Consider the following 14,188-nt stretch of genomic DNA (forward strand, 5'->3'; position numbering starts at 1 on the left):
TCTTTTTTTTTTTTTAATCTGCTTTTACGTGGTTGTGTGTGGGCCTGTCACAATAACTCTTTTAGATAGGGAAATATTTGCAATAAATTATATTATTGTCAGTTTAGGAGCATTTTATGCCACTGATACAGTAAAAAAAATATATATATAATATTGAAATAATGCAATTGCATCATTCTTAAAGAGCTAAGAATTTTTTGTCATAGTCTGAATTGATGACATGCATAATTTGTGTTAAAGGCACACTATGAAACCCTTGGTTGGTTTTCTTGAAAGGCTCCTCCTACAGGCCGAAAAAAAATGTTCACTGTCGTAAAGAAGCTTTGCTGTTCCTCCAGTTCTTCCCCCTAGCCATGTGTGATTTTTTTTTTTTTTTTGAGCACTACAGACTGGCAAACGTAGTGGAAAAGGGGCTGTGCATTGCATGGTTTAAAGTAAATGTTTAGCCAGCAAGCTAGCTAGCTAACTAGCTTTCTAAATGAACAACCCCACTAGCCATTTAGCAATGTAGCAGTAGACCACAAAAATTAAAAATACTGGAATAAACACCTTTTCAAACAATCCCCACCATAGTGAATGCTCGAACATGCACGGAAAGAGAGACATCATCCAGTCATCACTTACAATCAGCCTTTTATCTCTCGCCATTTCTCCTGAAGTTCCCATACAGACCACAAGAGGGGCCAACAAAACCTTTATTCTCCTTATGAAACGCTTTAATTAACTGAAAAACACTTTACTTGCTAAGTAAAACATAAATGGAAATATATAGAATTCAGCAAAAATGATGTCCGAGTATTGTACGATAAGTCAATAATGTAGTTATTGTGACAGGCCTAATTGTGTGGATAATGACCGCTCTGATTGACTGTTTATTATTTTTTCTTTTCAGAACAAAGATCCTAAAATGTCTCGTGTAGCACTGGAGTCACTCTACAGGCTGTTGTGGGTCTACATTATCAGAATCAAGTGTGAGAGTAACACCACCACACAGAGGTAATACTCAGTATACAAGGAAATGTGAAAACTTGTGAACAGTTCTGTGTATAATAAACAATATACAAGGAGCTGCATACTGTATTGATACATAACTGGATCTGGTAAATAGAGTTAATAATAAATTGCAGCTTTGTTTTCTGAGTGAATTGAGTTTTGTGCACATTTTATTGTATACTGAGCTTTTTCCTTTGTCTTCTCTCCTAGTCGTCTCCTCAGTATTGTTTCAGCACTTTTCCCCAAGGGCTCCCGCAGTGTTGTGCCCAGGGACACACCACTCAACATCTTCGTCAAGATCATTCAGTTTATCGCTCAGGTAAGTCACACAATAATTGTGATTTTGGGCGTGTGTGATGTGATTGTGATGTTGATACAGTAATAAGTATATAAGTAGGTCTTTTGAAGTTTTTCTCAAGGATTTTTGTGTGTTTCTTCTGTTTGTGCAGGAAAGGCTTGACTTCGCCATGAAAGAAATAATCTATGACCTGCTGTGTGTGGGCAAGTCTCACAAGACCTTCACCATCAACCCAGAGGTATCAATCAACCTTTATTTTCACTCGGAGAAAAAAAAACATTGAAGGTGACCCTCATTTACAATGTTACAATGAGCCTCTATAACATCAAAGAAATGAGAACACATTTATTGACAATTTAGAAATATAAGAAATAAAATAGTAAAACAAAAAATAAATAAATAAATTAAAAAGTACACATTTTAAATTAACATTTAATAAAAATATATATGTAAAACAAAAAATTCTAAAATACCATTAAAAACAAATTTGACATAAAAAGTAAAAAATGAATAAAATATAAAATAAGTAAAAAGATAATAGTAAAGGTAAAGTAAAATATTAAAAATGATAAGTGATTAAATGAATAATAGAACTAAGAACAAGAATGAAAATACAAAACATTAAAATGCAATAAAAAAATACAAATAATAATAAATAAACAAAAAAATGAATAAAAAAAAAATATATATATATATATAAATAAGAAGAAAAAATATAAACTTATAAAGTCATTTAAAACAGTCACAGGCTATAGAGACGGATGTTTTACATATTTGACACACATCATTAACCAATTAGAGCTCAATTATCTATTAGATCTCAGGGTTGTGTTATACAGCGGAAGCCTTGTGGATGCAAGATTAGAACCCACAGCACAGTAATCAGTAACCCACAAGGTAGCAGATTATGTGATTGGTGGCAGATATATACAGTCCAGCTGTCTTCTGATGGTCAAGTACAAATTCTGTTACAGTAACTGTTATGTATGAGTTGCCAAATTTTCTTTCTTATTTAAATTAAGGGAATATAAATGTTACAACATGGAGAATGGATCACTTTCCATGTGTTGTCTGTTCATTGAATTTCTTTGTATTGTACTTGTTTACAGTTCTCTTCCTAAAACATATTTGTTTGGTATATAAAGTATTATTTCCCTACGTATTTCCATTCTAATTAATATATTTGTCGCACTATAAGGCACACTTAAAACCCATCATCTGGGGTGCATTATAAAGGAGTTTTAGTTTAGTTCTCCAGCAGCATTAGCATTAGCTGCTAATTACCCTCGGCGCTAACTCTTTCTCTGTTCAGATGTGAGTATTATCTGACTGTCAAACAGCTAGCTAATATTGCCCTGGCTTACTGGAACACTCAGGGTTTCTCAGTGTAGCGCTGTCGGGCGGCATTAGCCGCTAATGCTGATGCTGCTGCACCCAGCCGTAGTCAAAATCTGGAATTATAAGCTTACTGTAAATAAACAAAAGGGATTTCCTCATCCAAATAAACAGTTTTCAGGAAAGAAATCTGTGTAGATTAGCATCCAGCACTCGTTTGACTTTAAAAGAAAATGTTTTTTTTTTTTTAGAATTAGAGTTTTGTTTACTTATCTTATCTTTACAGGTCTCGCCTCCCAGTGACGAGACCTGCTGAATTAGAAGGAAAACATGGCGACACCTCTGTTCCTTACTAGTGTCACATACTGCGCTTTATAACCCAGTGAACCTTGTATAAATGTATAAAAAACAGATAGAGTTGATGGATTTTTGTTATTTACTATATATTTAACCAACTGTGTTTAATGGGCTTTGTTTATTAAATAAGCTTGTATAAATAAGCTGCTTTTTACTGCTTAAATGGCTGTTATTAATGTTACAGACTGATTACAATATAATATGAGCCAGTGATAATTAATACATTGTGTGTGATCATTTTACCTTTGCCGATAAATCTTCAGGACCTCGATATCAACATCTATTTGCCAACCAAACTGGATATCACATGTTGATTTCGAGGTCATGCAGGTCCTTTATTGACACTGGTGAAATGATCACACGTGCACTCTCTAAAACATAAATGTGTGTCAAAAAGACTCACACTCCTCCTCTCTTTGTCTTTTTTATTCTCTCTTTATCTTGCAGAGAATGAATATTGGTTTGCGAGCGTTCCTGGTGATAGCAGATAGTCTTCAACAGAAGGATGGCGAACCACCGATGCCGACCACTGGAGTCATCTTGCCCTCAGGCAATACCTTACGGGTCAAAAAGATCTTCCTCAACACCACCCTCACAGACGAGGAGGCCAAGGTCATTGGTACGTGACTCTTAAGTCGATATCTAAGAAAATGTTTGCGAATTTTTACTTTAGTCAGGTTTAGGTAGTCTAATTCAGATACACAGCTTTTCATATTTATATTTCTTTAAGATCATGAAAATATATTGGCACTCACGTTCTAACATTTGTTTTACATGCTGTCCTTTACAGTGTTTTAAAGTATTTCAAGATTATTGCATTAAGAAGGCTTTTTCTTCTTCTGTTTTTTGAGCTCCTGTTTTTTTTTTTTTTTTTTTTGTCTTGTCTCATTTTGTTCTTGATTTCACAAACACTCATTAAGTGTTCTATTTCCTTTAGCGTGATATTTTTTTCTAGACTGCGTTGTGGTTAATTTACATTGAGCCATTTTTATCTACTGCTTTGTTTTATCTGGCTTCTAGTGCTGCTAGACTGAACATAAATATTTCTCTGAGTGGAGAGCATTGTAGTACAGGGGAGGAATTGTTTTGAGTTGTTTTGTCTTCATTTCCGCCACCAAAATTCTTACTATATTTGTCTCTCCCCATTGTTTTATATTTGGAGGCAGGATTATTGTTGTAGCTCGCTGTACACTGCCTGACTGCTTGATGGCATGTCGTTTCTTTGTTTAGGAGACAGTAGAAATGTGTTTGTTCTCTCTATAACTGCCTAAAGTGTTTATATTTATCTGTCTGTGTCTGCAGGGATGTCTCTGTACTACCCTCAGGTGAGGAAGGCTTTGGATAACATCCTCAGGCACCTGGACAAAGAGGTGGGCCGCTCCATGAGTATGACCAATGTGCAGATGTCCAATAAAGAGCCAGAGGACATGATCACGTGAGTGTTTTTTTGCTCTGCTGAGGTCTGTTGTGAACCTAATAAATTTGATATACTTCATGGTTGGAATCTGTTTTATGCTTTGTTTATTAATGTTTGCGGTAATTAACCGATCGTTTAATATCATTTAAGATTTTGAGGTTCCTCTGTTTAAAAAGTTGAGAGTGACATCGAGCAGTTTAGAGTTGACTGTAGATCATATCAGTAATTAAAAGCACTACTGAACTAAAATGCCTGGACTTAAAACGTTGTAAAAACATTTTAAAATGGTCATCAGTTCTTGCAGTACACTTAAAATTCATATTCATATTATTATACCATATTATACCATAGTTCCGACTCTGCAATGTGACCCTGCAATACTCAGACCCTGCAATGTGATTGGCTGAGAGGTGTTCTATGAGTGTTGTTATCAGACAGTAATGCACTGTAACCAAAGCTCTCTATGTATTACTCCGCCACTTACAGGTAACCTAGCAACGATGCAGCGCTTACAAACCAAACAGAGCAGCTACTAACAGAGCAGCAATTAAACTATTTTAACTTGTGGAGAGTTTAAAACCAAACAGATCTTATTTTCTCATCCTCTTTAACTCAAAATCTTTTCATAAACCGTGGTATAATCACAATAACACACTCAAGATTTGTGCTATAAAGTATTATATTGGTGCTGCTGCAAATGTCAATATTACACATTATCTCAAACCTCGAGTGTATTATGGCCTAAATATAATTCATAATTTTTTTATATACCTTAACCCCTATCTGGACAGGATTAGTTTCTCAGGGGATCCTGGGGTAATGTTCTCTTTTATGGGGATTCTCTGTTATTTTACTCCTGTCTGGAACGACCATGTACGTGTTTTTCTCAGACGTCCTCTGAGAAAATTACAGGCTGAAGTAACTTAACTACTGTTTTTCGCTGAACTTCGTGGTCCTCCAGTAATTTTAGTCCCATCCAGATTCACATCTGATTTTAGTCACCTTGAGTTTAATAAAATAGTTATTTGTCCACTGCCACACACCGTAATTACACTTTGGGCGTGCATTTCCATTGAGATCCACGTAAACACAACAGCGAGTGGAAATGGAGGAGCTACTGAATTCGATGCCATGTGATCGAGAAAGCCAAAAAAAAAAACTCACTGGTCCTCTTGCAGTCAAGATGCAAGAGTTTTATCATTGAGAAGAAGTGTGAAATATTGTTCACCTACCCTGAGAAACTAATTCCGTCCTGATAAGGCTTTAGAATGCCTTTAAAGCATTCTAATACATGTATATCATTGACATTTATACAACATGATGTGATATGGTATGTTCTCTGTTACAGTGGAGAGCGGAAGCCGAAGATCGACTTGTTCCGGACTTGTGTGGCTGCCATCCCCCGACTGATTCCTGACGGCATGAGCAGACAGGACCTCATTGAGCTTCTGGCAAAGTAATAACCTTTCCTCACTGTACAATAGGTTTAAAAAGATGCAGGTTTGGCCAAAGACAGCAGGATGTTTTTGTATTTATTGAAATAGTTGGCATTGTGACTAGGGCTGCCACGATTAGTCGACTAGTCACGATTATGTCGACTATTAAAATAGTCGACGACTAATTTAATAGTCGATTAGTCGTTTTTGTTTTTTTTTTTCTTTGTTTTTCTCTCCAAACTGCTGCGACTGCCTTTCTGTCCTGGACGCACATGCGCAGTAGTGGAAACCGGGGTAGGTAGTGGACGACATCTCAGGACATTATACAGACAGGCTCTGGTTTCATGGCTACCCCGCTACAGAACTCAAAAGTGTGGGATCACCAAGAAAATAAAAGTGAAACGCGTGCAATGCAATATCTGCAATGAAGAACTTGCCTTCCTCGGCAGCACAACCGCGATGCACGAGCACCTGAAAAGGAGGCATGTTGTGGCTGATTAAATGACGAAGAAGCTAAATTGCTATTTAGCTGCTAAAATTAGCGTAAACAGAGCGTTAACTTAGTACTTAACTTACTCATCTTGATAGCTTTAAAACAGAGGTCACTAATAGGCGGACCGCGATCCGGATCCGGACCCAGACGTTGTCACAAATGCCGTCCCAAACCGATAAACTACAGAGAAGGATTTCATTCTGACAGTGGCTTCTGTTTTCAGTGCTTTTCGGTGCAGTAAACTCACAGATCACTCATGTGTGGTGTAAAATCACCAAACGCTCTCCTCTGCCAATCAGATCTGTGCAGACCGCTGCCCTGTGTACGGTAATGTACACAATATCTGGACAGAGAGGCATTTTTTATTGATATACTTTTTTTTCATAATAGTTCAAACAACCTCACGGTTGAGATGTTTCATAAATGCCAGTGCCTTATCCTTATTTTACACAGTTGTTTACATTTTATGCTAAACAGTAAAATAATTGTCTGTTACAACAAGCTGCATATTTCATTAAAGGTTTAATGAACTATGATTTTAATTGTTTTTATTTTTAGTTAGCATATAGCTGAAATCTAATGTTGGTTGTATAATAGCAGCTGCATTCTATTGTGATAAACTGTGTTTTATATTCAATTAACGTATGATCCGATTAGTCGACGAATCATAAAAAATAATCGGTGATTAGTCGACTATAAAAATAATCGTTTGTGGCAGCCCTAATTGTGACTAAAAGGTGGTTCATATTGTCTGCTCAAGTATACTCTATATGGGCTGGATTAAATCCCAAGCACCACTCCTACCAAACTGTCACGTCCTTGTTTCTGTCATGGCTAGACTTGAGTACTTTGTGTGTGTTTTCTGCTTATGTCCAATGTATGTATAACCACACATACACCCACACCTAAAACAATAGTGAACTAATTAGTAGAATAGTAGATTAATATCCAGCACTCGTTTTACTTAAGAATTACAGGTTGGTAACTTAGGTGCCTTTAATTAGGGAAACATGGTGACACCCCTGTTCCTTACTAGTGTCGCTCAAAATGCACCTTATGTATGAAAATAGACCAGAAAAAATACTTTTTTTTTTTTCTTGCTATTTTTGTTAAAACCATTTCCATTGCACTACCTGCACGTTCAAATGTGAAACATCTGGTGTTGTGTGTTCATGTGTCCTCCAGGTTGACCATCCACATGGACGAGGAGCTGCGTCAGCTGGCCTTCACCACTCTGCAGGCTCTGATGGTGGATTTCCCGGAGTGGAGGGAGGACGTGCTCTCAGGCTTTGTGTACTTCATAGTGCGGGAAGTGACGGACGTGCACCCCACCCTGCTGGACAACGCTGTCAAGATGCTGCTGCAGCTCATTAGCCAGTGGAGAGGGGCAGTGCAGACCAGCAACCGCAGCCATGACTCCCAGGTGTGCAGAACCTTTATACTGTAATAAGGGGTGTATGAATATATTGTTATTGATAAAAACTTTGCACTAGTATGTTTTGCGTTACTGTATTTATATTAAAAAGCACAGTGTTTATTGATTTTTAATTTGTGAATTAGACTTTTAGGGTGTTTTCACACCTGTAGTTGGTTTCTCTGGTCCGAATCAGTTCAAGAGTTTTTTTTTTCCTCATTTTGGTTTGTTTTCACACGGACACAAAGCTGTTAATTGTTTTCTTGTCGTTAATATCAATCTTCACACCTGAAAAGGTGTGTCCAAACTGTTGACTGGTACTATATGTAGGTATTAGTGAGTGTTGTGTGTGTGACTCTTACTATCCTCTTTCTCCTGTGTGTGTGTGTGTGTGTTTTGTATTAGAGCTCTAATGGCAGCGCGTGTCTTCCTCTGGAGCGCTCTCCTCTTTGGGGTGTTCTGCATGTGGTGGAGGGTCTGGCGCTGGTGGTGTTGTGTAGCTGCAGGCCGGCAACACGCCGCCTCGCCGTTAATGTGCTGAAAGAGGTCAGAGCACTGCACAACGCCCTCGGCATCGCTAAGGTAAGCACCACAACAGAAACAGATACATAACCCTATTCTGTCTAGACTGTTCAATGCTCATGTTTTTTCTTTCTTTCTTTCTTTCTTTGCATTCTGTCTGTCAGGGAGATGAGGAGCTGACCATAGATGTGATGGACAGAATAAGCGCTTCAGTTCTAGAGAGTTTTATCCACCTGACTGGGGCCGATCAGGTACAAAACATTTATGATTTCTCTGTAAGATTTTAGAGACTAAACCCAGTCATAAGTCTAGTAATAAGACACTGCCTCTCCTGCTCTCTTTCTGCAGACTAACCTCCTGTACTGTCCCAGTGGAATAGACCTGCTGACTCTGGCCGAGTGGAGCTCCTCACCCATCAGCCATCAGTTCGATGTGGTCAGTCCTTCGCACATCTGGGTGTTCGCTCACGTCACGCAGGGTCAGGATCCGTGGGTCATCAGCCTATCCAGTTACTTGCGGCAGGAGAATCTCCCCAAACACTGCCCCACTGCACTGAGCTACGCCTGGCACTTCGCCTCCACCCGCCTTCAACTGCTCTCTCCTCAAGTTGACATCAAGTAGGAAATCAATTCAGAAGCAACTGTGTGTGTGGGTGTGTGCTTGAGTGGATATTTGCTTGTAAGCAAAGGTGTCAAAAGTATTCTCATTCGTTACTCAGCTAGGAGTGTAGATACTAGGTTTTAATAAACTTCTGTAGAAGTTGCAGTATCAACTTAAACTTTTTACTCACTTTGTAACATTCCCCAAAATATTTTAAAAGGACTCTTAATGAGACCTCTGTTTTAGATTTTAAGTATATATTGAGTAAGCAAACACAGTGATGCTTTGGAAAGCATTTACATTAGCTCAAATGTCTGTAAAAATGATCAAACTGCTATTATACCGCAGTTAGTTCCGACCCTGCAATGTGCTTGGCTGAGAAGCGCTCAATGAGTTCCATTATCAGCCAGTAATGCACTGTTACCGAAGCTCTCCATGCATTACTCCGCCGCATACAGATAACCTAGCAACGAAACAGCGCTTACAAACCAAACAGAGCAGCAATGGAACTATTTTCTCCTCCTCTTTAACTCAAAATCTTCCAATAAACAGTGATAATGAACCTGTGGTATAATCATAATAATACACTCGAGGTTTGTGCTATAACATGTAATACTGGCACTGCTGTGCTGCGCTCGTAAGCCTCGTTCCAATATTACATGTTATTACATGTCCCTCTCGTGCATTATTGCTTCTGCACAGGTAGTCTACACAGGTAGCGTTGGCTATAGTGCCCCCTTGTTGTCGTGTTCAAAATGCTGCTTGTTGTGTTGGGTAAGCTTGTTAGCTAATGTTGCTAGCAGTTCTGCAACCACAAAATAATTTACGCAAAAAAAAAAAAAAAAACCTCTTGCATCTTTGCCCTTTCTGTCTGCAGTAGCCCGATCAATGCAAAGAAGATGAACAGCCTGAGCAGCAGCACCGACTCCTACATCGGCCTGTGGAGGAACTACTTGATCCTCTGCTGCAGTTCTGCAACCTCCTCTTCGTCGTCCTCCTCCTCATCCTCAGCCCCCGGCTCAGTCCGCTGCTCCCCTCCCGAGACGCTGGCGTCCACCCCGGACAGCGGATACAGCTATGACTCAAAGGTCAGAGTCTCATCACTTTCTCCAAAGCAGAAATCCAGTTGCCATTTATTTTATGATGTAGTGTAATGTATATCATAGTAAAACACAGCATAAGAGGAGATGCAAGGTCTTTGCAGAGCCTGGACACACTCCTTTAGAGCCCAAATTACACACATACTGTACATGATGTGGCCAAAAGTGTTTAATAAGGGGTTTGTCCCCATTTGCTGCAAATAATAGTAATAGTCTCTAATGCGATTTTAGCCCAGTGCATGATTTTAGCTCAGTTTTTCAGTTGGCGACAAAAAATCTGCTCAAAGGCAAATCGGGAATCATTCGGCGTTCGAACACAGTCCTGTAGTGTGAACTACTGAAAGACGCTCGTCGAGCCAGATCTGTCAGAGACGCCTGGCAAATATTTGGCATGCCAGATATCTGACCCAGTTGACGACTGGGAGTCAGGAGTAGCAGCTTCCTACAGCTGATGGGATCCCAGAAAAATAGAACCACAGGTTTAAAACACGTCTTCTACAAACCCAGAGCTGTTTATGGAGAGTCTGACCCCTTTCTGTTTCCCTGTTATATTAGTAAATTACTGTTAAACTCTAGAGGAGCTCACGAGTGAGTCCTCTATGAATAGGGGTTAATGTAACTAAAAGCTAAAAACATTTTATTAAAATAGTGACTAACTACTAAATACTATTCTGAGTATTCCATTAATTTTAGAAAATAAAATGAGAAACCTTTCTTTAAAAAAAGCAAAGAAAGCATGCATGTAAGCTTCCATTTTTCTACAGAAAACAGAGTTTGTTCAGTAAAGACGCTAGCATTACTGCTATGAGCTGATTGGTTGGTGAGCTAGAACTAGAGCGTTTAACTAGAGTTTAGAAGGCTTAGTATAGAGTTTAAAAATTTAAGGTTTTAGCTCTGTGGTGCTGAAACATTTGATATAGTTCTGTGTTGAGGGCAATTCTGTGTTGAAGTACATATCAATTGCTTCATATAAACCCATTCATTTTGGACTCCCTGCAAGTGCGTATTCTCCTCTCTGGAGATTCTGTGGCATGGCATTGCTTGTTCTTGTGTGCATTTAGTTATGCCGTGTTCTTGTGTCGAAGGTGAGTCCGCGATTTCCCACTGTAAAAAAATCATCTAGTCCGTCGTCGCCCTATGTCGCTGATCAGTCACGTAGTGTGAAAGTCTTAACACGATTTCAGCACAACCCAGTCGTGTAGTGTGAACTGCACAAGAACTTACGACCTGCCATAACTTTGCTGGGGGTTTTAATCTTAAGTATAGGAACAGAGGATTTGGTACACTGAGCTAAAGAGCATTAGTGAGGTCTGGGGCTGATGTTAAGTGATTAGTTGTAGATCACAGACTCTATTCCACAGCTCAGTGTTGGGTGAGTTTCTACTCCTCTAGCTGATGCATTAGACATGATGGCCTTAGGCACAGGCAACTGGTGTTGCACTGGATCCCCCTGTACCTAGACTTACGTTTTATTTCTTCACACACTTAGCACAGCTTTGGAATATGTTAATGTTTATAAATACCTAGGCATCTGGCTGGATTCTTCATTGTCTTTCACCACACACATCAATAACTTGCAGATGAAAGTTAGATCTAGACTTGCCTTTCTTTTTCGTAATAAAGCCTCTTTCACTCATGCTGCTAAACACACTCTTGTCAAGATGACAATACTCCCAATTTTGGACTATGGTGACGTCATTTATAAAATGGCATCAGGCACTGCTCTTAGGAAATTGGACACTCTTCATCATTCAGCAATCCGCTTTGCCACTAACGCTCCTTTCCACACTCATCACTGTGACCTTTATAAACTGGTCGGCTGGCCCTCCCTTCATACTCGGCGGCTCCATCACTGGTTTAATTTAATCTATAAAGCAATATTGGGAAAGACACCACATTATCTCTCCTCTCTACTTGACATAGCCCGTAATACGTATCATACTAGGTCAAGTAATTGCATTAAGCTCACCATTCCAAAAACCCGTACTATTTTTGGTCGTAACTCCTTTCGTTTTGCAGCAGCAAATGACTGGAACGCCTTACAATGCACATTGAAATTTGAAATTTTAACTAAATTTACCACTTTCAAGCAAAAAATTGAGCATATCATAGTTGATGACTGTTCCTGTTAGTCTTTACAAGTCCTTGTTCTTTGTGTCTTTTATTGTTGACATGTTTTTAGTTTTGTGTTTTATCTATGTTTATGTGGTGCCTATTTCTATAGGGCCAGGTCATGTTTGTAAATGAGAACTGGTTCTCAAACATTTTACCTGGTAAAATAAAGGTTAAAAAAAAAAATAAATAAAATAAAAAAAAATAATAGAACAATTGGAGCCATAGCAAACTGAACTCTTTCCTACTATAATAGTTAAACGTGAAAATGATATGATTGTGTTCAGGCCATAAACAATAAGTATTTAATAGTAGGTTTAAGCTTAATAATATTTGTATTTGTATTTGTGTTTGTGTGTGTGTGTGTGTGTGTGCGCAGATCATTGGCATTCCGTCCCCCTCCTCGTTGTTTAAACATGTGGTTCCTATGATGCGCTCTGAGAGCATGGACATCACTGAGTCTCTCGTCCTGGGGCTTGGCCGGACCAACCCCGTTGCCTTCAGGTGCGTGTCTGTCTCTCTCTCTCTCTCTCTTTCTTTTGTGTGTGTGTGGGTATGCGTGCACAATAGAATTATTATACTCTGTCTTCACCCCTATCATCAGGTCTGTGTTTAAGTGTGTGTTTGTGTGTGTGTATATGTGTGGTGCTCTGCTGTGGGCTTTTTTGTATGTGTATGTTTTTGTGTGTGGTGTGCCGCTTGGCAGTTAATGCTGGTGTTTTTGTGTGTTGATTAGAGAGCTCTTGGAGGAGCTGAATCCCATCATTAAAGAGGCTCTGGAAAGAAGGCCAGAGGTGAGAGACCTCTTGTTGACCCCATTTTTTTTAGATACGTTTTTTTTTTTTTTTTTGTGAGGACAGCTGGTGAATATAAATACATAAAGGAATAGCTTTATCTGCAGTTTGAATCGCAACACCTATGAAAAGCCATTTTTTGTTTCACTTTTCTTTTTCTCTGTGTGTAGAATATGAAGCGGCGCCGGCGTCGTGACATCCTCAGAGTCCAGCTGGTCCGGATCTTTGAACTGCTGGCTGATTCAGGTGTCGTCAGCCAGATGTGAGTCTTTCACACACACTCTCTGTTGTTCCCTTTCTTTATTTTAAATTCAATAATTGTGTGAATGCAGGGTTCATTCGGCCAATGTAAACCTGGAAAAGTCATGGAATTTGAAAATAGCAATTTCCAGCCCTGGATAAGTTTTGGAAAAATAAAAATACCCAGAAAGTTTTGGGAAAGTCATGAAAATTTGGTCTTAAAATCTTTGTGTTCCAGGTTATCGATTGGGGAAAATCTATTTTGAGCTTCAAATACATCAGCTCAGAGTTAATTCAGTAATTTAACCCGACACAATAGAGCTCTCAGGATCTGACACACATTTTATTATTAAATATTGTGTGTGAACATTTTTATCAGATTCATTTTAGACCTACTATAATCAGTTTTAATTATAGTTTTAGTTGATTTTTTGTTTTATTGTGCGTGTCTGCACTGATGTTTTAAAAATCATATGGTCATGAAAAAAGTCATGGAAATTTATTGGTTAAAAAGTGTATGAACCTTGTGAATAACATGTGGTTGTGTTTGTCTGTCTGTCTGTCTGTGTGAAGTGGGAGTGGAGGGCTGGATGGGGAGAGCCATTCTCTGAACGGCACTCTTCTAGAATATGTGGATCTAACACGGCAGCTTCTGGAGGCTGAGAACGATAAAGACTCGGACACACTCAGAGACATCCGCTCCCATTTCAGTGCTCTGGTGGCCAACATCATTCAGAATGTTCCAGGTACTCACATACAGACATGCACACTCATTTCAGGTTCAAAATCACCTCGTTTTAAGCCATAAATCTCCTAATTTCATGATTAAAAATTTGTTCGTGCTATAATTTTAACACTTATTCCACTCTTCTTGGATGAACAAACCTGCTGTGTGTGTATCTATGCATTTCCAGTGCACCAGAGGAGAAGCATTTTCCCCCAGCAGTCTCTGAGACACAGTCTGTTCATGCTGTTCAGTCACTGGGCCGGACCCTTCAGCATCATGTTCACTCCTCTTGACCGCTACAGTGACCGTAACATGCAGATCAACAGACACCAGTACTGTGCTCTTAAGGT

The 14,188-nt window shown here is 39.0% G+C and overlaps 1 protein-coding gene across 8 annotated transcripts in view; it reads left to right on the plus strand.

Moving 5' to 3' along the window:
• fryl (furry homolog, like) overlaps positions 1-14,188 on the plus strand; it is a 154,444-nt gene that overhangs the window by 92,007 nt on the left and 48,249 nt on the right. For all 8 annotated transcript variants that reach the window (XM_049481839.1, XM_049481840.1, XM_049481841.1 and 5 more), the window contains 16 exons: positions 893-996; positions 1,204-1,312; positions 1,443-1,529; positions 3,431-3,602; positions 4,286-4,418; positions 5,749-5,856; positions 7,515-7,752; positions 8,149-8,325; positions 8,430-8,516; positions 8,614-8,882; positions 9,743-9,953; positions 12,457-12,581; positions 12,814-12,871; positions 13,042-13,133; positions 13,685-13,857; positions 14,026-14,186. In XM_049481839.1, coding sequence (XP_049337796.1) covers positions 893-996; positions 1,204-1,312; positions 1,443-1,529; positions 3,431-3,602; positions 4,286-4,418; positions 5,749-5,856; positions 7,515-7,752; positions 8,149-8,325; positions 8,430-8,516; positions 8,614-8,882; positions 9,743-9,953; positions 12,457-12,581; positions 12,814-12,871; positions 13,042-13,133; positions 13,685-13,857; positions 14,026-14,186 — 2,304 coding nt within the window. The remainder of the gene's footprint in view (positions 1-892; positions 997-1,203; positions 1,313-1,442; positions 1,530-3,430; positions 3,603-4,285; positions 4,419-5,748; positions 5,857-7,514; positions 7,753-8,148; positions 8,326-8,429; positions 8,517-8,613; positions 8,883-9,742; positions 9,954-12,456; positions 12,582-12,813; positions 12,872-13,041; positions 13,134-13,684; positions 13,858-14,025; positions 14,187-14,188) is intronic.

This window comes from Astyanax mexicanus, chromosome 1 (genome assembly GCF_023375975.1).
Source record: "Astyanax mexicanus isolate ESR-SI-001 chromosome 1, AstMex3_surface, whole genome shotgun sequence".
Taxonomy (NCBI): Eukaryota; Metazoa; Chordata; class Actinopteri; order Characiformes; family Acestrorhamphidae; genus Astyanax; species Astyanax mexicanus.